Source organism: Ammospiza nelsoni, chromosome 6 (assembly GCF_027579445.1).
Source record: "Ammospiza nelsoni isolate bAmmNel1 chromosome 6, bAmmNel1.pri, whole genome shotgun sequence".
Lineage (NCBI taxonomy): Eukaryota > Metazoa > Chordata > Aves > Passeriformes > Passerellidae > Ammospiza > Ammospiza nelsoni.
Genome location: NC_080638.1, coordinates 10987393 through 11011357, shown reverse-complemented (window position 1 = coordinate 11011357; position 23965 = coordinate 10987393). Strand labels below are relative to the sequence as shown.

The 23965-nt window shown below is 57.0% G+C and overlaps 5 protein-coding genes across 5 annotated transcripts in view; 1 reads left to right on the top strand and 4 right to left on the bottom strand.

Moving 5' to 3' along the window:
* The window catches only part of KDM2A (lysine demethylase 2A), a 33748-nt gene extending 22511 nt beyond the window's left edge, over positions 1–11237 (bottom strand). The window contains exons 1-3 of the mRNA XM_059474574.1: positions 11151–11237; positions 10804–10831; positions 9521–9625 (exon numbers count right to left, since the gene is read on the bottom strand). Coding sequence (XP_059330557.1) covers positions 9521–9625; positions 10804–10831; positions 11151–11170 — 153 coding nt within the window. The 5' untranslated portion in view covers positions 11171–11237. The remainder of the gene's footprint in view (positions 1–9520; positions 9626–10803; positions 10832–11150) is intronic.
* Positions 11238–12583: 1346 nt separating this feature from the next.
* RHOD (ras homolog family member D) lies at positions 12584–14262 on the bottom strand. The gene is made up of 5 exons (XM_059475410.1): positions 13943–14262; positions 13370–13457; positions 13065–13174; positions 12843–12977; positions 12584–12751 (listed from the first exon to the last, which is right to left on the bottom strand). Exons 1-5 carry the CDS (start codon positions 14069–14071, stop codon positions 12584–12586), a joined length of 630 nt encoding a protein of 209 aa, XP_059331393.1. The 5' UTR covers positions 14072–14262.
* Positions 14263–15808: 1546 nt separating this feature from the next.
* Positions 15809–16726, top strand: LOC132075192 (mas-related G-protein coupled receptor member H-like). Its single transcript, XM_059475404.1, has one exon. The coding sequence runs from the start codon at positions 15809–15811 to the stop codon at positions 16724–16726; it is 918 nt and encodes a 305-aa protein (XP_059331387.1).
* A 2066-nt stretch (positions 16727–18792) lies between these two features.
* Positions 18793–19830, bottom strand: LOC132075189 (mas-related G-protein coupled receptor member H-like). The gene has a single exon (XM_059475402.1). It carries the CDS (start codon positions 19780–19782, stop codon positions 18850–18852), a length of 933 nt encoding a protein of 310 aa, XP_059331385.1. The 5' UTR covers positions 19783–19830; the 3' UTR covers positions 18793–18849.
* Positions 19831–21304: 1474 nt separating this feature from the next.
* Positions 21305–22574, bottom strand: LOC132075186 (mas-related G-protein coupled receptor member H-like). The gene has a single exon (XM_059475399.1). The coding sequence runs from the start codon at positions 22464–22466 to the stop codon at positions 21519–21521; it is 948 nt and encodes a 315-aa protein (XP_059331382.1). The 5' UTR covers positions 22467–22574; the 3' UTR covers positions 21305–21518.
* Positions 22575–23965: the final 1391 nt, after the last annotated feature.

Genomic DNA, 23965 nt, shown 5'->3' with positions numbered 1-23965 from the left:
TTCAGCCAGGGACACAGCTTCCCAAAATGAGATCAGCAGATGTCCCCAAAACTGCCACCTGTGAGAACGTTCTGGGTGAAGTTCAGCTCCAGAGAAGAAAGGGCACAGAGTCAGGCACATCACATTATCTGTAGGACAACCTCAGAATTCAGTACTAAGCAGCAATATTTAAATATCACTTTGTTTTCCCAGCTTTCTCTTAGAATTCAGGCATTTTTCATCCTGCTGAGAGTTTTACTAAGGAAGAACTGTCAAGTGGTCCAAACCTTTTCTCTCTGTGTCAGGCAGGGTCAAGATAAAGGCACTTTATTCATCCTCCAAGACCAGACAGCCAGCAATTCCCACCTAAGATAGCTGTCCTTCACCATTTCTTTCTGACCCTCCTGGGTACCTTTCAATTAACGGAGGAAATAGGAAGCATGAATATTAATCCTGCTGACAGATATCCCTTCTATTCTGATTCTTTCACCTCCATTCTCCTTCACCCAGGGATTCCAGGGAGATCTCCACAGCGGCACTCTCCAAAATCCTTCCTTGGAAACCTCTTTCCATCAGCAAGCGCTGCCTCCATGGAGCACAGCTCCCTCTAACAGCAAAGGAGCTGACAGTCAGCTGAAGAGAGCCAGAAAACTCCTCTCCTGTGAGGTTTTTTTGAGGGGAGAACGAGTACAAGGTCACATTTGAAGAAAAGAACAGGCCGTCCTTTCGCTGAAAGAGCCTCATGTATTTAAAGAGTGAAACCAACAACCAACACACACCACAGTATTTTAGTCACTTCCTGTCCTGTCTGCTGCCATCCCCTCCCTCAGCTTCATCTCCCAGGCACCAGGAACCTCTTCCTGCTATGCCGCAGCTCCTTCCCCCTCAGGAGACCAGAGCACCCCTCTCACTTTTCCTCTCCCTCTGCCTGTTGTCTTTCCAGAGCAGCTTGCCTGTGTGAAGCCTCCCACAACTCTCTTCTACTCCTCTGACATGAAGAATGCAGGAAAGTTTCACCTCCATTTCCAATCCCAAAATCCCCCTGTTGCAGGTTTTAACTTCTCCCTGGCTCCCAGTGTATCCATAGGACAGTGCATTTCTTCCTTACCCCATCCCTTTGCAGGTTTACTCTGCTGAAATGCACCCAAATTGATAATAAATCAACCAGCTCAACTCTCCTCAGTTAAGGAATTTAACTTCTCACATATTTTTACAGCAAACTGTGGCTCTTGCCTAGATAAATCCAGATCTACAACATTTGAATCTCTTGATGGGTGTTCTGATCTCCAGTGAGTACCTGAGGCAAGCCCAGGATTCTGCCTGAGACCTTGTGCTGAGAATCCCCAGCAATTTTAGCAGTGGCAAAGTGGGAAGAACAACATCCATTTCTCCAGGAAGCCACAAGGCAGCCTGACAGGAGGATGGACAGGCAGGGAAGCAGCCAGGCTGTGATCAGACAGACCCAGGGCACAGCAGGTGCCAATGCCAGAACGGGCTATGCAGGGAAGATCCTCCCTTGCCAGAGTTTCCAGATAGAGTGTGAAGAACCAAGGCACCAAGATTATGACAATCAGCGGCCTGCCAGGTCACTGCTTATCTTAAGCACAAGAGCTTTTCCTTTCTATATCCCTCTCCCCTCCAAGGCTGCACCTCCCACTTCAGCTCCTGGGCTGGGCTCTAAGCTCTGGAGCACCAGCACAGCAGCAGCAGGCTGCTGCCCTCTCCCACCTTAACCCTGGACTCCCTGCTCCCCCAGACATGGCAGGCACCACTTAGGATCTAAACAACAGCACAATCCCCTGCAGAGACCCAGACGAGAGGAACCACTGAGCTTAACTCAGGTTTAATGCCCCTCACCACCTCCCATTTCTCTCAAAAGCTGGAGTGCTGAATGGGTGTATCCCAGGTGGCACATCCCTGGACAAAGACAGACTCCAAGCACCAGGCTGAGGAGCAAACAGGATCTACACAAAACTGGAGCCTTTCCAGGCTTCCCAGCTCCAGGAGGGATTCCTATCACGAGCAAGGCTGGCAGCATTTCAGAATGACCGGGGAGAACGCTTTGCTTTGCACTTTTGGGTTACAAAATTGAACGTACACGAAGAGTAACTGAGGAATTGGAGCAAGGCAGGTGGGGAGGGAGCATGGAGGGGCCAAGCAGAGCTCCACAGCTGCTCCCAAAGCACACAGTGACCAGTCACAGCAGCAAAACCACGAGGCAGAGGAACATGCTAGATCAGATCACAGATGGGCAGCTCTGGCAGCAGTCCCAAAAAGGAGGCACTGCTCCTAGGAAAGGATACAGCTCCTCACTCCAGTCACCTGCAGCCTCTGTCACACACAGCCACTGTCCCAAAGGGCTTTGATGGCACTGCTAACCCCCAGACTGCCCATTGCCACCACCAGCCATGGCATCAGGAGAAATCCTGCCTGGATTCCATGCAAGCCTGGAGAACCTCTTGAAGGAACATCAAACCATCCACACCATTTCAAGGCTGAGCGCTGACCCTCAGTGCTAAAAACCATCCTTTGGTATTCAGCCCTCTCATTTCTGGAGAAGACTGAGAAAACCTCTTGAATTACACCCCACTCCCTTCCCAATCAGTAGAAATCCAAGGAAAAAGCCTGTGTGCAGCCCTTTCCCTGTCAGGTGTCCCCAGCACGAGCCCTGTGCAGTGAGGTAGATGAGCAGTACCAGCTCTGCTCCTCCTTTTGCTTTGTGCAGGAAGGCAACAGATTCCCCCCAAATGGAAGAAAATTAACCAAACTGCTCCAAAAAAGGCTGGCTTGAAAATGATACACATTTAGTCCATATTCCCAGCACTGAGCCCACACAGACCAGGAGGCAGAGACCCAGGACAAGGGACAGTCAGAGCCATATGCCCTCAGAGGTGCAGCTGATGCAGCAGTAGCAGGCCAGCCCTCAGTGACTTCATTCCTTGCTGGAGACCTCTCTGTCTCCAACACACAGAGATCACAGGGCTAGCTTGGATTTTTAAATTTTTTTTTATTATTATTGAGGGAAATGCTCACCCTCCGAATTTCTCAGTGTCCCAACCCAGCTCTGCCAAAACCTGTTGCCAGTTCTGTCCCAGCCTGAGAGAAGCTGGACCACAGGAGTACTGGAATAACAAAAACGCAGGAAGCTTTGAGGTTTGCACTGCAATTCCTGCTCAGCTGACACCATTTTTTAAAGGGAACAGCAGCAGGCTGGCTGCATTGCAGGCTATGGGGCTGAGGATGCTCAGGGAGAGGGGAAACAGCCCAGAGCCTTTGGGAAGAACATGGACAATGTGGGAATCCAGCTCCTAGGAAGGATATTTCCTCTGGACTCTGTGCTGTTACACCATCCCTGCACACACTCCCTCCCCCTCTCCTCCATAAGGAGCCCAGCACTCGTCCCTTCCTTACTCCAAATGGGGCAAAGGGGCTCAGTGACACATGGAAATATTTATGCACAGCAAATTAAAGACACTGAGGCAGCCTGACCTTAAAGGAGCATGCACTGCCAGCCCTGTCCTTTCCACTTCCAGCTGCCTCAGCTCTATCCCAAGATTACAGCTCCCAGGAGCCAGGGGTACATGGAAGAACAAGGAGGACTTTTCTCAAGCAGTATTTTCTCCCAAACTCTGTCAGGGCTGGCTAAAACACAACAGGATTGTGTACTCAGCTCCCAGCCCTGAGGAGCAGCATGAACAAAGCTCACAGAGCCTCCTCCTTGACCTAAAGGAGCAGCTTTAATAAAACTCTTACGTGTACAGAGCAACAGCTAAAATGTGAAAAATCTACCACCCTGCAACCCTGAGCAAATCTCAACCCAAAAACTTCTCTGGTCCAAGTTCCTGGAACTTCCAGAGGGACTCAGAATCCCTGGAAAGCCAGCTCATTGCTGTTTACTCCCAGTGCTGTTGCTACAGCAACAGAGATGCACAAGCATGGACACAGGAACGGGACAGATCTGTCCAACAGCTCCACCTCCTCTCCACCCATATCATCCATGGATTCCCAGGATACACTTTGTCACCAGGTTCACCTGAACCACCTCAAGTGGCAGAAAGCAACAGCCACAGCCAGCTCTGGATGTTCCCCACCTGGCTGCCAAGAACTGGGAAAAGAGGTAAACAGGGAGCATCAGCAGCTCAGGGAGTGCAGGCCACTGTGGAAAGGGAGGAACAACACCAAAGTTCCTCACAGCCCCCAAGGCTCAGCCATCATTTCCTCCTCTGGAAACACCAACACTCTTCCCTCAGCAGCAGCACCAAAGATCTCATCTTGAAGGGAATTGCTACCTTATACATTTTCAGAGGACAAGATGAGTGCAGCACCTTGTTTCTGCACCTTCTGAGAATATCACCACTTTCCCACATATGCCCTTCCTGCCCCAAACCCAGCCAGTGAGCTGTAGATCTGGGTGCCTCCTAACATAACTAAAAAGGCACTGGGGGCACAGGGACTGCTCTCCTGACTTGTCAGTGTCACCTCCAGCTGGGATAATCCTGGGAAAACTTATTCCTGGTTAGTATAGGAACATAAATGAAGCCTGCAGAGATCGTTTGGTAACTCACAGGTAACTTGAAGTGCTTCTGTGGTATTTGGCTCCTTGCTTAGTCAGCACTGCAGCTTCCAGGACACACTCAGAGCACAGCCAGGCTTGGGACAGTAAGAATCCAGCAGATATTTACCTCCTGCATCCCTCTCTGCTGACAGGGAACAGCATCCACTTGGTTTCAGGGACGTATTCTCCCAGGGACCAGCACAGTCATGCATCTGGCAGGATCTAAGTGCTCAAAGGGATTTCTAAAGCTTTCCAAGAATAGCCTTCAGTTGCTGCTAGTTTCCACCAAAGCCCTGCCCAGACCAAATCTGAACAGCCCCTGAATTATTTAGAGCTCATTTATTACACCTGGGTCATTGGGAATGACTCATTTGTAGTGCCTCCAGTTCGAGGCATGTGGGAGAGATTAATTACCCCCCTTGCCCGGGTCCTGTCTAGACTGGGCAGCTGAGGTGTGTCCAGCAGGGACATTTGGCCAAGCTGGGTTTCACACAGAGGACACAGAGGAACTCCAGGAAGGAGCTTGGCTTGACAGGAATTGCCAGTGTCACATTTCAAATGTGGGGAAGAGGGGGCAGGTGATGTAAAACCACCCAAATCCTCACCCAGTGCCTGGGGCTCATCCCATGCTCAGTATCTGACACAGGCAGGGTCACCCCAGTGCACTCATGTGAGTCCCGAATCAGTGGGAGCAGCCCTGGAACAGCCAGAATGCAGCAGGACTGGCCTCTGTCACCCCCCCCAGTACCTGGGGGTGACAAACACCAGCAATCCCCAGGGATCATTACCTGGCAGTGAGCAGCTGTACAGGACAAACCAAAACTTGGGCTGAACCTGATGGGATTGCTCCTCACATCCCACTGTTGGGATACTGTGAAACTCTCAAGATGGAGCAACACACGAAAGGTAGGAAGCTGCATCCTCCTCTTTCCCATCTTACCTGACACAGGCAGCCCACAGCCTGCTCCCCCTGACCTCCCTCTCTCAGCTTGGAGGCCATTTATCCCTCAATTTATTCCTATCCCTCAATTTATTCCTATCCTGTGAGAAAAACTGTCACAAGTGTCCTGTCAATATGTGTGGGCCTTCCTGCGGGACTTGTGTCCTGAACTATCACCCTGCAGAACTATCATCCTGCAGAAAGAATACAAACAAGTTGGAAACCACAAGATTCCAGCTGCTGGGAATCTGGGCACTGGTCAGAGCCAGAAGTGCCACCCCTCAGGCACGGGCTGAGCTGGGATCACTCCACAGCATGCAAGGCTGTAGGAAAAACCTTGTCCTGCACACTCCCCAGGCTTCACCCCCCAGCTGATGGCTGCACATGCTGCAAAGCCCATCTGAGCTCTCTCGGGGTGGACACCGACATGTAAGGGCAGGTTTGGTAACTGCTGTTTACAGGAGAGGCCTCTGCTCTGGCTGGTAGGGACAGGCAGAGCCTCCTCTCGAATTTCACACAAGGATCTGACCAGAGGGCAGGGCAGTGCTAGGGCAGGACACAGACTGCCTCAGACCACGGGACAGAGCACAGCACTCCCCAGCTCCCTCTCACCTCCCTAACTCTCCAGCACCCACAGCACTTTGATCTCCTGCTCCACGAGCCCATTTCCCTTCATGGGTGTCACAGCTCTTCCCACAGCCACAACAAGGGCGACACTGCACCCAGCCAGGGATGGTCACTGGGGCCCAACACCCCAGCAGGGGCTGTGGCTCAGCCCACAGAGCCCCCAGGGAGGGCGAGGCTCCTCCCCAGGCTCTCTCCAGCAGCAGAGCCAGTTTAAGAGGTTCCTACCCCACCCTGTCTCCCCATCTCAGACTTTCAGCCCCGTCAGGTTTGCTCACTACCCCAGCACAGACAACAGCTGGGACTGTGCCTCCCCCCTGCCAACTTCTATCCAGGGCATGATGCACAATTCCCTGAGGCAATGTTCACCTCAGGGCCATCAGCTCCCAGAGCACTCACTCATTGAGGGAGAAAACCTCCTCAACCAGCTCTACCACCCCGGCAATCCTAACTGGGAACCACACCCTGAGATCCAGACTGCTGGGAAGGCTGTGATGAGCAGGATTTGTCCTTCGGATAATGGCCCTCCCCTGCTGTGCTCCCAAGTCATTCTGAAGTGATCCAGCGCTGCTGCCCTTCATTTCTCACCCTGAACATTGTCACTGCAAGCACATGGCAGCACTGTGGTAATGTGCTAATCCCAGCTTGCAATTCACAGGGCCTTGCTAGTCTCAGTTCACAGCACAGCCCTGCCAAAACGAGCCCTGGAGCAGGCAGAAGGTGAGATTTCCTCACACTTCCAGCACCCAGGAACATGGCAGGGCTGCTCTGCAGAAGGGCAGGCAGCCTCTGTGAGCAGCAGCCCAATGGATCTCTTTCTGCAGAGCCTTTCAGGAGTCCAGGCTCCTCGTGGGAGCCCAACAGCCTGGTGTGACATGGGCTGGGTGCAACCACCCAGTGACAGCCAGCAAAGACTTCCAAGTCTCAGAGAGGGACCGTGGCATTGTTAGTGCCAGGGCTGGACTGTCACTCAGGCTCAGGACACAATAGAGCATTTCAGCTCCTTGGTTAAGGGCCTCCAAACACACAACTCCAGCTTGAAATGCTGGAACCTCAGCCCAAGCCCCAGGAAATGCCTCGTTACAGAGCCGGGCAGAATAACTCACATACAGAATTAGCAGGAAACTGCTCCACAGTGCCTGCAAGTCCCATCTGCACTGCTCCCAGTGTCTGGTGAGGAGCATGGATAGCCCATAACCTGCTCCTCTGTGTCCTCTCCACACTCAGCATCACCCACGGCCTGTGTGAGCCTCCCAGAGCTCACCAGGACACAGCTTCTCCCACAGATGGTCATGGATGGGTGCAAGACATCCTCCCAAGATATCCCTGAGTCCAGAGCCCTCACCCAGGCCTGTGTTATCCTGGGAGTCATGGATGCAGAGCCTGAGCTAGGAAGGAAGTACAGTTAGGGCAGTGCAGCCCATCCAATCGGTGTCATTGTGCCACACAGGCATGTGTGACCCAGCAGAGAATTCCTGAAGGAACGTGACCACACCTGAAGCAGAGGTGAAATTCTCCTCCAAACCCAGATCTTTCACCAGCACTGATAAATTCATTCACAAAACAGACACACATCAGATTTTTGTCAAAGCAGGGGAAGGCAACATTAGTGCAAATTAAATAGAATAACACAGAACACTCGAGATTTCATCTATGTCCCACAGAAACTAGTCAGGAAAAGGATGCTGCCAGTGTGATTACCTGACACACCAGAGAACAAACCGCCTCTGCCATCTCAGCTGGCACCATCAAACCACACAATTAATTCAGCTCCTTCACCACCATAAACTTCAGGTTCAGGTTGTTTGGCTGGTAGAACTACTATCACACCTGGATTGGTTTGTTAAAATACATTTATTTTTTGCTATTTGAGCCCCAGTCACACACCAGAAACACAGCTGACAGCAGCAGAAACACACTGTACCAGCAGCTCACTGCTTCCCTACTTGGAACTTCTCATTCAGGCCTACTAACCCAGCTCCCAAGGCCAAGGCATATGTGGGATATTCGAATAAGTCAAATCATGCTCTACAGAAGAAAAACAATCATCTTTTAAGGGTCCTTCAGCAAGAGAGCATCACTGACACAGCAGGAGCACATAATGAGCTGGAAGTTTCCAGGAAAAGCATGGCAGGAGGTAGGAGTTAAGCCTCAGCCACCCCACAGGGGTCATGCCTCCTCCCTGGGCCTCAGGCCAGCACAGACAGCACACAAGTCCAGGTGAGCCTCACCCTGCTGCCCATGTGCCCTCCCAAACCCCTTAAGCACGGAGCTCATCAGCCTGCAGGCATTTATCCAGCTTAGCACATCCTGCTGGAGCCCAGCCCACCTGCACCAGGACACCAGCTCCTCCTGATTTCCATTTGAGAGATGATAAGCATACTTCAACTGACAAGTTCCTGGCTGATAGCCCCCTTCACCTGCCACATCCTTATCCAGATGTTTTGGGTTAGTCCTGGATCACTCCCCAGCCAAACCAGCACCTTGAGCTGCATCCTGCACAGCTGTGGGAATAGATGTGTCAGGATGAGGGAGGAGGTGGGACTGCACTGATGCCAAATTAAAACATCCACCAAAGCACTGGGGAACTCCCCAGCACCCAGAACTGCTCATCTTGAGGACAAAGCCTAATGCCAAGAACCACACAGCCTCACACCAAATGATTCCAGAGAATTAAAGGATAAAGATTCACCTTTATGGGCAGCACCTTGAAGGTGAGGGTACAGATGTGACTCAGAGAGGGACTCCCTCCACCACAGAGCTGCCACTTGCCCTCCCTGGGGGCTTGCAGCTGCCTCAAAAGAGTGTGGGAGGCACAGCAGCTTCCCTCCCTCCCTGGGAATATCACCTCAGACTCTAAGAGCAGTTGCTCCCAAGCTGCTCCCAGTTACAGCCCAATTTCCATTGGATTCATGCAGTCCCAGCACAAACACCAGAGCTCCTGACAGGGCCGGACTGGGACCTGAATGCTGGAACAGCTCCCTTCAGAAGAAAACACTGGGAAGAGACACAGGCACAGGAAAACTGAAGCCTGAAGCTGGAGCTGGTTCCCTCAGCTTTCACAGCCACCTAAATCAAGATTGGTAACACACAGTGTTTCAGGTCCTCTGCTTGTCACAAACACACATAAAAAAACCTGTTGTGACAGAAACTACACTGACACCAGTTTCATGTTCCTACCCCAAAGCTCCTTCCCCAGCTTCAGTCTCCAACCTCCCTTTCCAGAGCTCAGCAGCCAAATTCCCTTCATTAGGACAAACTCAGTGACACAAAAGGACCCACAAAGCCAACCAGAGCCAAACCCACACCTCTGAGCAGGCTGCATCTGGGTGGTTCAACCCTGCTGCCAGGAAAAGCCCTTCCCCTCTGCAGCTGCAAGAGAAGCAAGCCTGGAACAGGACTGTCCCAAGGGCACCACTGACCAGTCTCTGGCTGTATCGGATCCGTTCTTCCTCGGGCTCCATCTCCGACTCCTCGGAGGAGAGCGAGAAGGACACGCCAGGACTGCTGTCATCGTCCTCTTCCTCCTTGGGAGCCAGAGGCAAACAGTGAAAAAGGGCACAGGGACACCCACACCCCTCACTTCCCTTCTCCTCTCGGGGCCAACCCCACCCTGCCCTGGGGGCTGGGAGAACCCAGTGGATGAGCCCATGCCAACCTCTAAGGCTCCTATTTTAACTCAGAATAAATGTCAGGGTAAAGGACTTCACCAGCTCTCCTGTAACACAACAGGAGCTGCAGGTCTCCCACCCTGGCTCCACACTACCACCAGCGGCTCCTCTGGCCCACAATGGGATAAAAACCAGGGAAGGTGCTGTCAAATCCTTCTCCAAACAACACAATCACTGGCCTTGGGATATCCTGTACCGTGGCACCCGGGAGAAACTACAGTGCTACAGGATGTGTCCCATGAGCGAGGAAGGCATATGGGATCTCTTACACATAGCACCCAAGCAGGGGAGCAGCTAGGGATCTAACTCCTGGCTGGAGGAGACCTAAATGCTGAGCTCTCCAAATGTGCCACCTTGTGACACCACAAACCAACCTAGGAAAACCTCCCAGGGCGTCAGATGGCACCTACACTTTTTTTTTTAAAGGGACAGAAACCAACCAAAGCCTGGGTATGGCACGGCTCTTAATCCCCAGCACTATGCCTAAGTCGGACCTTCGGGGAGGAGAATCGGGGAATAGGATCGAGGAAGGGGATCTGCCATCCCCTCAGTGTTACAGAACCGCTACGACCACGCAGGGCGAACTCGCTCCGTCCTGCTCCTCCCCGACCCCCGAGCGCTCCCGGTCCCGCCAGCACCTTCCCCACCCCTGCCTCCCTTGGAGCCACGGCACCGGACTCCGGCTCGGTCGAGGGAGGCAGCTTCCCCACACTTGCTGAACTCTGTTTATAAACAACCGGACAAGCGGAGCTCGGCGCGCCGGCCCCGCCGCGGGGGAAGGGGCCAGCCCCGGCCCGCCGGGCCACCCCAGCCCGCCCCCGCCGGGGCAGGACGGGGGGCAGGACGGGAGGCGGGAGGGAGGGAGGGACGGTCCCCGGGGAGCTGTCAGCCGGCACCCGCCGCCCCCTCCTCAACTTCCCGACGCGGCCTCCCGGGGCCCGGCAAGGGGAGAGCCGCCCGCGCCCGCTCCCGCCCGGCCGCGCTCCGGGGCCCCGCACAAACTCGGGGCTCGCCGGTGACCCCGCGGTGCTCACCAGGTCTCTCCTGCGCCTTTGTCCTCTTCTACCGCCGGCACGGGGGAAGGGGAACAGAACAGACGGAGGAGGAGGAACCCCCGGTCAGCAGCGATCGCGCCCCGGGCCCGCCGCGCCCCCGGCCCCGCCGCTCCCGGCGCGGGCAGCGGGCGCTGACAGCCCCGCCGGCCGCCCCCCGCCGCCGCGGCCCGCGTCCCCCCGCCACCGCCACCGCCGCCTCCATCGCCACCGCACCCCTCCCGCCACCGAGTGCCGGGGCTCCGCCGGCGCCGCCCGCCCCGTCCCGCCCGCGCGGTGCCCCCCCTGCGCCGCCGCCCCCCGGCCGGGACGCGATTCCCCCTCCTCACACAGGAGCCGCCGCCGCCATTTTGAACCCGTCAGAGCCTCACATACACACCGACGCCACGCGCACGCGCCGCGCGCACGGGCCCCCCCCACAGCCCGCGCGTGCGCCGTGCGCTGCCCGGCCCGGCCCCGCCCCGCGCGCGCGCGTCTCGGGCCCGGCCACGCCCACCCCGTACAAACCACGCCCCCTCTCATAACCACGCCCCCTCCCCACGTGGCCACGCCCCTGGCGGGGGGGCCGGAGAGGGGGAGCCCCGGTGGGATTTTGGGGGGCTCGTGGCACAAAACGCTCCGCCGTGAGGCCCCTCGGTGTCCCCGCGGGCTTCGCGGGTGCTCGCACGGCTGTGCACGCCTGTATGGGGGTCTGAATGCAGAGACACCGGCAGGCACCTACATCCACCTGGGTAACTAGTACAGCTCCTTAGTTATACACTATAAACAGTGTTTTATAAACTATACATAGTTCTATAGATAGTTACAGCCTAACTGTATGCAGTGATATATAAAATAAATATAGGGATATGGATGGCTATACATTAACTCTATAGTTAGATATACATTATATAGAAGCATGTATATAAAAACATATATGTATAACTATACATGTGGTTATAGACTTGTATGTGCAGCACACACCTGAACACATGCTCACACATACCTCAACCCAAAATCGGATGATGACCCCATCCCGGTGGTCTCTCATCCAACCTGGGCCCATGGCGGGAACCCAACACCCACCTACACCACATCCCCAACACCCACATCCTGTTCCCAACACCCACACCATGTCCCCAACACCCACATCATGTCCCTGACACCCACACCATAACCCCGACATCTACACCATGTCCCTGACACCCACACCATGTCCCTGACACCCATACCATGTCCCCAACACCCACATCCTGTCCTCAACACCCACACCATGTCCCCGACACCCACACCATATCCCTGACACCCACATTGTGTCCCCAACACCCACCCAGGGTCCCCGACGCCCCCAGGCCATGCAGGGGCTGCCCCTGCCCCAGGGACCACTCAGGCCGATGAGTTTTGAGTCACTTTAATGGCAGAAGATGGCCCTGCAGTGACCCCGTGTCCCCCTCCGGCGCTGGCCTGCCAGCGGGAAGGGGAGCCCCAAATCAGTTCTGTGTCCCCAGAGCCCGGCTGGCAGGGGCTGCTGGCACAGGACGCTGGGATGGATTCCTGGCGGGACAGGGACATCCCCAGCGGCATCCCCAGCTGGAAAGGAACTCTGGGATGCAGGCGGGTGACAGTTCATGCCAGGAATGCTTTCCTGCTGTCACCCCGCGGTGACCGCCGGTGCCAGCCCCGGGCTGGGCGGGTGGCGGCGGCGCTCCGGTGGCGGAGGCAGAGGTGTCGGAGCTCGGGGACAGCAGTGGCTGTCCGAGGGGGCTGTGCCGAGCCGGGGGGCTCAGAGGATGGCGCAGCCCCTCCTGGGTCCCGCCTTGCGCTGCCTCCGGCGGGCGGCGCTGATGGCGGCATTGCAGGCTGTCACAAAGATGTTCCCGACGTTGTCCTGGTACCTGGCCGAACACTCCATGTAGGACACGGCGCGGACCTGCCGGGCCATGGCCTCTCCCTGCGGGGACACACACACAGAGTCACACCTCCCCAGGACCCCGCTGTCCTGTCCTGTGCCGTGTCACCTGTCACCCGGAGGTGACACCCACCTGCTGGCGGGAGACGGGCTCTATCCGCCCGTCCTTCAGCTTCTGCAGCGCCTCCTGGTCCTGCCGCAGGTCCGTCTTGCAGCCCACCAGCAGCACCGGGACCCCCTTGCAGAAGTGGTTCACCTCCGGGTACCACTGTGAAGGGACATGTCATCCCGGGATGGGCACATGCCACCCAGGGATGGGGACAGGGGACAGGTGGCACCCCCGGGGCTGCGTTACCTTTGTTAGGATGTTGTCAAAGCTGTTGGAGTCGGTGACATCAAAGCACATGAGGACAACGTTGGCATCTGAGTAGGACAGAGGGCGAAGCCTGTCGTAGTCTTCCTGTCCTGCCGAGTGGAGAAGGAAACCATGACACACCGTGAAAGTGACATCTGTGGGGAGGCTGTGGGTCAGCCCCCTCTGCCACAGTCATGGGGACCCCTTGGAGGGGACAAAACATGACCACACGTGTGGGACACCCCAAAACGCCCGGGTGGGAGAGTGGGGGGCACACCAGCCCGGGCTGTCCCCTGCTGTCCCACCTGCTGTATCCCACAGGTGGATCTTCACGGGCTTGCCGGCAACCTGGAGGGACGCTGTGTACTTCTCAAACACGGTGGGGACATAGACCTGCCGGGGGACAGGACACAGGTCACACAGGCGGCTGTGGGGGGCAGTGACAGAGGGGACACCCCTGGGGACAGGACAGAGCACAGGCAGGGAAGCAGGCAGCAGGAAATGGTGCATCCTCCCCAGGGCAGAGGGATAGGAACCACCCTTGTCCCCCATCCCAGGGCACATGGATGCCCCAGGGGGACTTGGGGATTCAGGACAGGGGTTCTGGGGTCTCTGTGGCTGCCCCCCTTCCCTGCACTCTCCGAGTCCCTTATGTGCCCTCACCGAGGGACAAACCCTGTTTCCCCCCGGGACTCCCCAAGAGAGGCAGAGGTGTCACAGACCCCCATCAGCCCCAAGCTGGGCCAGCCCCCGTCCCCATGTCCCGCCTCAGAGGGCCCCGCTGCTGCCACCGTGTCGGTCCCACCGCCCTTTGCCCGCCACCGCTCCCGCAGGCCCGGGGACAGTCCCGCACCCCCCAGGGGACAGGCATCCCGTACCTTGGGGAAGTCCCCTTTGGCGAAGGCCACCAGCAGCGACGTCTTCCCGCAGCCGCCATCCCCGACGATGACAGCCTTGACCTCGGTTTCGGGGGCTCCTGGGCTCTGCTCCCCGCGCTCCCGCTGCATGGGGGTGTCCGCTGGGGCCACGGAGCCCGAGTGGCCTCGGCGGGGACAGGGATGGGGACGGGCAGGCGGGAAGCGCCCGCCCGCTCCAGGGTGCGGCTGTCACCCGTGTCACCCGCCCGCCGGGCCCGCCCGCCCGCCCGGGGCTGTGACAGCGGCCGGGACACGTACGAGTGTCCTGGCGCACAGGTGACCTTCTCCCGGCGCCGTGCACAAGCGTCACACTGCCACCTGCGTGTCCTGCCTGCCTGGGTGCCGCTCCCTCGCACTCCTGCCCGCCGCCTCAGGCACACTCCATTCTCTGATCCGACTCCAGATCCCACTCCCCATCCCGATCCCGTTCGTGCAGATCCCCCTGCACAGCGCAGCCCCCAGCGATGGGACCCCGGTGCCCTCCCCGACGCCTCCGAGCCTGGGGTTTATTGCCCCGAGCATCCGCGGGAGGCAAAGTCCAGGGGTGGAGCAGGCACGGGGGTGGCGGTGACTCAGTGCCCTGGCCCCGCTGTCACCGCCAGCCCGGCTGTCACACCCGTGCTGTGCCCCGCCGGACTCTCTGTGCCCGGCACCGGGGTGAGGGGACAGCCACCCAGCTCCTGTCTTTCCTAGTGATTCCAACCCGGCTGGGACAGGCTGTGACACCCCGCTTTGCTCAGGGACATGCCATCCCAGCAGCGATGTCACCCATGCCCCCCATGTTTGGATGTGCCCAAGACCCTCTCCCCTCCCCTCTTCTGCCACCCCAAAACTTTTTGGTGGGGGTGAATGGGTGCTTCCTGTGTAGGGTTGCAGACAGGGATGTGGGGTGTGCTGTCCCCTGTCACCTCCCCTCTCTGCCACCAGCCTCTCCAGGCTCTCTCAGTGAGTACCAGCTTGTCCAGGAGGGCCCCCAAACCAACTGGAGTGAATCCAGAGTGATGGGTCAGACAACAAATTCCAAATTCTCACCCAGGCCTGGAGCAGGATGAAGTTGGTGGAGAGGGATTCTCACGCTGGGAGGCAAATGCACGCGGTAATGAACAATCTCAGAAGGATGCCAGCATTGGGACAGGATGGGGAGAGGAGGCTGGAGCACTATCAAACAATTAGGAAGGTGGCAATTACCAGTCTAATGAGATATCAGGTTGAATCCTAAAAGCATCAAGATTCTTTCACAGCGAGATGTAACTGCTGCAGCGTTCATCCTCTGGGGTATTTGCTCGGACAAAACATTTCCTTTCCCGCAAGACCAAGAGAATTTTGACGGGAGAAGAGGCAGCCTGTGTGCAACTGCCCAGTGCTGTCAGTGCCTGACCTGTGATTGTGCAGAAATGCCCCAAAAAGCAGCTTTATTTGGGGACAAATAAGCTGCTTGGAGCTTCTGAGGACGTGGAGGCCGCAGTTTTCCTCACTGGAGAAGACCGTGGCGAGGAGCACCGGAGGGAGGGAGCGTGCCCTGCTCGGACACACCAACAGGTTGGCCCCAAGGAAAGGTAGGGGACTGGGACCAGAGCCCAGCCCTGGGCACTGCTTGTTTCTCCCTGGATGTCCCCAAAGCCCCTCTCACTGCTCCCATGGTCGGGATGGCTGGATTGATCCAACCCTCCCCCTGCCCTCACCTCACCCCCAGCCATCCCACGCCCCTCCCCTGTCCCCAGCCCTGTTGTGCCGCCTCACTGGGATCCCCTTCCTGTCACATCCCCTGGGGTCCCACTAACCCCCCTCTGCTCTGCCCACAGCTGGGGACACATCCCCCCTCCCACCATGGAGCTGAACCAGACATCCCCACCTCTCTCATCTTCCCTGATGGACACTGAGGGAGATGATTCCTGTGGGATCAATGTCACTGATGTGGCCGTAAACGGTGTCACTCTGCTCATCTGCCTCTGTGGGCTGGCTGGGAACGGGGCTGTGCTCTGGCTCCTGGGATTCCACATCCGCAGGAACCCCATCACTGTCTACATCCTCAACCTGGCCGTCGCCGACTTCACCTTCCTCCTCTTCATGGTCCCCTCCTCCCTGCTCTACCTGCTGGACGATGTGTCCTGCTCCACTGTTGTGTCCCTGAAGTACCTGAGGTCCCTTCTCCTGCTGTCGCTGCTCTCCTACAACATGGGGCTGTACCTGCTGACGGCCATCAGCATCGAGAGGTGTGGCTCAATTCTCTTCCCCCTCTGGTACCGCTGCCGCCGTCCCCGGCGCCTCTCGTGGGTGGTGTGTGCCCTGCTCTGGGCCCTCTCCATCGCTGTCATGGTCGTGGTGACTTCCCTGTGCCTGTCACACGAGCACGAGCACTGCCGGGTGGCTCTCATCTCCATGTATGCCCTCAGCTTCCTCATCTTTGCTCCACCCATGGTCATCTCCAACGTGATCCTCTTCATCAAGGTCCAGTGTGGCTCCAAGAGACGTCAGCCTAAGAGGCTCTACGTCGTTATCTTCCTCACTGTGCTCTTCTTCCTCATCTTTGGGGTGCCCCTCAGCCTCTCCAATTTCCTGCAGCAGCTCAGCCCCAGCGTCGTGTCCTCCCAGGTGGTTTTCCTGCTCGCCTGCATCAACAGCAGCATCAACCCCTTCATCTACTTCTTGGTGGGGAGCTGCTGGAGGCGCTGCTCCATCGTGTCCCTCCAGGTCGCCTTCCGGAGGGTCTTTGAGGAGACAGGGACCACCACAGTGTCCAGCTGAGAGGCCACTGTGGTGCCACCAGCCATGCTGCCCATGCTGGCTTCATGCTCAGCTGCCCACCCTCGCTCCCAGCCAGGCCTGCAGGTCATCTTCCTGCAGCTGTGAGTCAGGATGCATCCCACAGCTTTTCCATTCCTTTTCCCATCCCACTGATCCATGTTGTTGTGTCTATTCCTACCCCTATCCCTATCCCTGTCCCTGTCCCTGTCCCTGTCCCTATCCCTATCCCTATCCCTGTCCTGGCCCCAGTCCCTATCCCTATCCCTATCCCATCGGTCCCTGTCCTTATCCCTATCCCTATCCCTATCCCTATCCCTATCCCTATCCCTATCCCTATCCCATCTGTCCCTGTCCCTGCCCCTATCCCTATCCCTATCCCTATCCCTATCCCTGTCCCTGTCCCTATCCCTATCCCTACCCCTATCCCTATCCCTACCCCTGTCCATATCCCTATCCCTGTCCCTATCCCTATCCCTATCCCTATCCCTATCCCTATCCCTATCCCTATCCCTGTCCCTGTCCCTGTTCCTATCCCTATCCCTATCCGTACCCCTGTCCCTGTCCCTGTCCTTGTCCCTATCCCTATCCCTGTCCCTGTCCCTGTCCCTGTCCCTACCCCTGTCCCTGTCCCTATCCCTGTCCATGTCCTTCTCCCTGTCCCTATTCCTGTCCCTATCATTGCATCCCAATCCTATCTGCATTCCCACCCCAGTCCTATCCCCACACCATGCTCATCTCGGCTCCCCTTCCCTGTTGCCCGTACCTATCCTATGCCGTGCCGTGCTATCCCGCAGGTTTCCCAGCTGGCGTCCTCTCCGAGCGCGATCCGTCGGGCTCTGCTGCCCTCCTGTGGGAATATTTGGGATTGCCGGCATCCGGACCTTTCCTGATCCCCTCTGACATCCCAGATCCCCTCCTAGGGCCGCCTTCCCTTCTGACAGCCCCGCTCCTCCCGGGATCCCCGGCTGTGTGTCCACTCCTGGCCATTCCACGCTCCTCTGCCCCAATAAACGCTGATGGATCCATCCCGCTGTCGCCTCTGGTCCCTCTCCTGGGAGGCTGGGGGACGGGACACGGCGGGTGAAGCTCTGGAGGGGAATGTCCCAGAGAAACACTCCCCAAACACCGTGTGAAGGAGCCTGGGGTGAGCAGCCCGTGGGGAGGGAGTGGAGCCTGAGGCCCGGGGCTGGGAGGGATGGGAAGGACGGGAGGTGGGTGGGCTGCATGGGGAGTGGGATGGGAGGGTGGTGTGGGAGGGGTGGGACATGATGGAGCTGCTGGGAAGATGTGGTGGGAAGGTGTGGGGTGTGGTGGGGCTGGAGAGAAGGTGTGGGGTGTGGTGGGGCTGGAGAGAAGGTGTGGGGTGTGGTGGGGCTGGTGGCCTCATGGAAGCCCCAGGGAGGGGGGTGATGCCCTGTGGAGCCCATGGTGACAAACACAGGTGTCACCCTGCTCCTGGAAGGGGGTGGCTGTGCTGAGGATCACGGCCTCCTCCTCTCCTTGCTGCTGCACCACCTGAGCCTGCTGAGGGAGCAGCTGAAGGCAGTGGAGAGGAACAAAATTAAAAATAAAAGATTTCTGGGGAGATCTCTGCTGTGACACTCACAGAGCCCTCGGGGTGGGGAATGCTGAGCCCCTGGGCCATCGTGTCCGTGCCAGCCCAGCTCTGGCACTGGGGATCATGGTTGCTGCAGGGAGCACAAGCCATGGCTGTGTCCCCTCCCTCCAGCCACATTCCCGCTGGCAGCAGCAGCCAGAGGAAGCCGGGAAGCGCTGGCAGAGGGGGCAAAGGCAGCTCAGGGTTCACGGTGCTGTTCATTGATAGCAGACTCAGTGGGATGCAGGAACCAGGTGCCAGGGGAATTTTGGGATCACAGCTGTGTTGGGAAGGATCCATTTGGGGAACAGTGCTCCAGGACCCGTGAGGGAGGAGCACAGCCATGCTCCAATGAGAATCCTGCAGAGCATCCCTCCCACATGGCCACTGTCATTGCCCCTGCTCCTTTCTCCTGCAGGATTACAGCACCACAGGGAGGGTGATCCCATGTATATTTATTAATCAGGTGACTCAAAGAAACCCTCGGCCACTCTGACAAGGTCCTTCAGCAGAGCAGTGGAAGGAATCAACAGGTTGGAAAGGCTGTGTCCATGGCAGGATCATGGCTGTGGGCAGTGTTTTCTTCTGGCTCCTCAAAGACCCTCTGGAGGGAGAGCCGGAGGGATCCCATGGAGCAGGGCCTCCTGAACCTCCCCACCAAGAGGTAGATGATGGGGTTGGTGCTGCTATGGATGCAGGCGAGCAGGAAAAGAACCTGGGAGGACACAACAGTGTAGCTGAGCTGCTGCAGGAAACTGGAGAGGCTGAGGGGGAGAGCAAAGAGGAGGAAGGAGAGCACAACGAGGAAAATAACAATGTCGAGTCTCTTGGGTCGCTGCTGTTGGGACCCACACTTGAACTTAATGAGGAGGATTGTGCTGGAAATGAGCATGGCTGGGGCAAAGAGAAAGAGGTTGAGGGCATACATAGTGATGAGAGACACCTGGCAGTGGTCATGCTCTCGTGACTGGCACAGGGCAGTCATTGTGACAATGACAGTGATGCAGAGGGCCCAGAGCAGGGCACACACCACCCATGAGAGGCGCTGGGGACGGCGGCAGCGGTACCAGAGTGGACAGAGGATAGATGTGCACCTGTCAATGCTGATGGCTGTCAGCAGGTACAGCCCCAGGTTGTAGGAGAAGAGCAGGAGTGGGAAAAGTGCCCTCATGAGCACCAGGGGCACGATTGTGTAGCAGGACAATTCCTCTAGCAGATAGAGCAGGGTGGAGAGGACCATGAAGTGGAGGAAGGAGAAGTTGGCGAAGGCCAGGTTGTTGATGTAACTGGTGGTGGGGTTCCTTTGGAGGAGCCAGAGCACAGCCCCGTTCCCAGCCAGCCCACAGAGGCAGATGAGCAGTGTCACACTGTCTATGGCTGCATCGGTGACATCAATATCACAGAGATCATCTCCTTCAGTAGGTGAGGCAGGAGATGGGTACACGGTGGTCACCTCCATGGATGGACACTGGGCAGGCAGTGGGATGTGGCCCCTGGCTGTGGTCAGAGTGGATGGGCAGTGAGTGCTTGGAGAATCCAGAGATGGACCATGTGGCTCCTCGGCAGCTCCCTGCAGTGGGAAGGATTCAGGTGAGAAAAGTGAGATGTGCAGGGGAGGAGGGCATTGAAAATGGTGGGGTAGGAGAGGGTTGGGCTGTTTGCCAGGACATGCAGTAGGGAAGCACAGGGCAGAGGAGAGAGACGAGCTGGGAGGGCACTGCAGTCACCGGGAGAGGGTGTCAGGAACAGAGCAGCTGCTGCAGGAGAGGAAGGTGGGGTAGGGAGGAAGGCAAACATTCCACTGACCTGTTCCCTGTGGGGCAGCAGCAGGCAAAGGGCTCTGTGCAGATCAGCGGCGCTTCCTGGTCCCTCTTGCTCCTTTGGGATCCATGTCCTAAAGTGGCTCCTGCCAGGTGAGGGACATGAAGGAGAAAGTGCCCAGGTCACCAGGAGATCCTCACTGCCCACTCTCCAAATGCCCAGCCAGCTCCTCTCTGTGCTGTGTCCCGGTGCTGCTTCCCAAGCTTGGTGGAATCACGGGGGAGTCGGAAATTGCATCTTTGGCTTCGTCAGAGCTCCACTTCTACTGAGTCATTTATCTTTTTTTTTCTTTTTTTTTTTTCTTTTTTTTTTTTTTTGTCCAGTAAGGAAGTGGCTTTTGCCAGACACTCCTCAAACAGAATTTTGCAATTGGCTCATCATTTCCTTTTGATTAGAAACATTCCTTCCCTGCAGAATGTCCCTTTCTCCAAGTGCCTTCTCTCTCCCGACAGGCTTCTACCATTCCTCATTTCCCTTCACTGTGGGGTCGCTGTCCCTCCAGGAGCAGAGGGATGCCGGTGGTGCTGTGGTGCTGTTGGCACTGGAATGTCGGCAGTGCCGGCAGCGCTGATGATGAAGCGGCTGGGTGCTTCTCAGAAGCATTTCGCATTCTGGGAAGAGCTCCGGGATCCTTGCCAAAACCTCCCCAAAGGCCCAAAGGACGCTCTGCTGAGCTTCCTCGACCTGTCCCCATCCCATCCTCACCCCTGCTCCCTATCCTGCTCTCCATCCCATCCTCTCCCCATCCTCTCCCATCCCGCAGCTTCCCGGGCCAGCGGCCGCTCCCTGCTCCGAGCGCGGCCCGTCGGGCTCTGCTGCCCTCCAGTGCCCAGACTTGGGATCGCCAGCAGCCAGGCAGCCTCCGATCCCTGCGATCCCCTCCTGAGCCTTCCTCATCTCCTCGGACACCCCAGACCACTCCGCGCCGGGCCACCTTCCACCCCGACAGCCCCGCTCCTGCCCCGCTCCAGCCGGGACTCCCGGCAGTGGCTCTGCCCCCCCTGGCCATGGAGTTGCAGGACCCGGCAGGGAGGAGGAAAGCCCTGCTCCCGTGTGCTCCCCTCAGAGCATCCCTCCCACATGCCGCTGCTCCCTTCTCCTGCGGGATTACACTGCGAGAGTGCTCCAAACGAGTGTTTGAAAAAGTCACCGCCAAGGGAATCAGTAAAAACTGGCTTTAATATTAAGCATCAGCACAGTGGAATTAATTGGCCAGGAGCGTTTCTGAGATCTTAGTGTGGACTGGAAAGAGGGTGAGGATGCACCAGCAGAGGGAGGGTGATACTTTGGATATTTATTGATCAGGTCACTCAAGGAATCCCTCAGCTGCTGTCACGGGGTTATTCAGCAGTGCAGTGGCAGGAATCAACAGGTTCAGAGCACAATGTCCATGATGGGATCATTGCTGCAGGCACCATTTTCTTCTGTGTCCCCAAAGACTCTCAGGAGGGCCTTCCTTAGGGACCCCATGGAGCAGGGCCTGCTGCAGCCCTCCATGGAGCAGGGCCACCTGCAGCTCCCCACCAAGAAGCAGATGAAGGGGTTGATGGTGCTGCGGGTGCAGGCGAGCAGGAAAACCACTTGGGCTGACACCATGGTGTAGCCAAACTGCTGCAGAAAACTCCAGAGGCTGAGTGGGAGAGTCAAGGGGAGGACGAAGAGCACAGTGAGGAAGATAACGATGTCAAGTCTCTTGGGTTGCTGCTGCTGGGAGCCACACTTGACCTTAATGAAGAGAATTGTGCTGGAAATGAGCATGGCTGGAGCAAAGAGCAGGAGGTTGAGAGCATTCATGGAGATGAGAGACACCTGGCAGTGCTGGGGCCTCAGTGACAGGCACAGGATAACCACTGTAACAAAGGGGAGGGTCCAGAGAAGGACAGTCACGAACCCTGATAAGTGCCAGGGACGGTGGCAGCGGTACCAGAGCGGGCAGAGGACGGATGTGCACCTCTCGACGCTGATGGCTGTCAGCAGGTACAGCCCCGTGGTGTAAGAGAACAGCGAGAGCTGGAATAACAACTTCAGGTACTCCCGGAGTGTAATAGTGTAGCAGGAAAGTTCCTCCAGCAGGTGGAGCAGGAGGGAGGTGGCCACAAAGAACAGGAAGATGAAGTCGGCGACAGCCAAATGGAAGATATAGACTGTGATGGGGTTCCTGCAGAACCTGAGGAGGCAGAGCAGAGCCCCGTTCCCAGCCAGCCCACAGAGGCAGATGAGCAGCATGATGCCAACTACGGCCGCATCGGTGATATCAATTCCACATGTATTATCTCCTTCAGTGGGTGAGGCAGGAGATGGGGACATGGTGGTCACCTCCATGGATGGACACTGGGCAGGCAGTGGGATGTGGCCCCTGGCTGTGGTCAGAGTGGATGGGCAGTGAGTGCTTGGAGAATCCAGGGATGGACCATGTGGCTCCTCAGCAGCTCCCTGCAGTGGGAAGGATTCAGTGGGGAGGAGTGAGATGTGCAGGGAAGGAGGGCAGTGGAAATGGTGGGGTAGGAGAGGGAGGTGAGAGGGTTGGGCTGTTTGGCAGAGGATGTAAAAGGAAAGCACAGGGCAGAGGAGGGGGGAGCTGGGCAGGGCCCTGCAGTCACTGGGAGAGGGTGTCAGGAACAGAGCAGCTGCTGCAGGAGAGGAAGGTGGGGTAGGGAGGAAGGCAAACATTCCACTGACCTGTTCCCTGTGGGGCAGCAGCAGGCAAAGAGCTCTGTGCAGATCAGCGGCGCTTCCTGGTACCTCTTGGTACCTCCTGGTACCTCTTGCTTCTCTGTGTCCCAAAGTGGCTCCTGGCAGGTCAGGGACATGAAGGAGAAAGTGCCCAGGTCACCAGGAGATCCTCACTCCTGTCCCACCACCTGCTGTCTGTGCCCAATCCTGTGTTTGCCCTCCAAGACTCAGTGCAGTCACCGAGCAGTCAGAAATTGCATCTTTGGCTATGTCAGAGCTCCACTTCCTCAGAGATATTTATCCTGGGTGGATTTTTTTTTTTTTTTTTTTTTTTTTGCTACAGAGGAAGTGACTTTTGTCAAAAGCTCCAAATGAAACACTTTGGCTCATAATTTTATGCTGATTAGAAACATTCCTTCCTTGCAGTGTGTCCCACTCTCCAAATGCCTTTCCTCTCCAGACAGGCTTCTGCCACTCCTTGTTTCCTTTCCCTTTGGGCTCATTGTCCCTCCAGCAGCAGGGGGATGTTGGTTGCACTGGAATGCTGGCAATGCTGGCAGTGCTGATGAGTCAGTTGGGTGCTTCTCAGAAGCAACTCCCATTCTGGGAAGGGCTCCAGGATCATTGCCAAAACATGCTCTGGTCCCAAGGAAGCACAACTCAGCTGCTCCCTATCCTATCCCATCTCATCCCCACCCCCATCCCCATCCCTATCCCTATCCCCACCCCGCTCTCCATCCTCACGCCATCCTATCACATCCCACAGGTTTCCCAGATGGAGCTGTTTCCTCACTCTGAGCGTGGCCTGTCAGGCTCTGCTCTCCTCCAGTCGGGAGATTTGGGATTGTCAGCATCCAGACCTCCTCCAACCCGCTCCGAGCTTCTCCTGACCCCTCTGACACCGCCTGCAACACCCCACACCATCCCCAGGCCCTCCTTTTGCACCCAACAGCCCTGATCCTGCCCTGATGCATCTGGGACCCCTGGCAGTGTCCCTGCTCCTCCTGGCCATAGGGTTCTAGGGCCCAGGAGGGAGGAGGAAAGCCCAGCTCCAATGTGCTCCTCAGGATCACACAGGATGATAAATGTGCCTGGAGCCAGTGCAGAAACAGATAAGGAGGCCTGCAGTGGTTTTGGGGCAAGTTCTG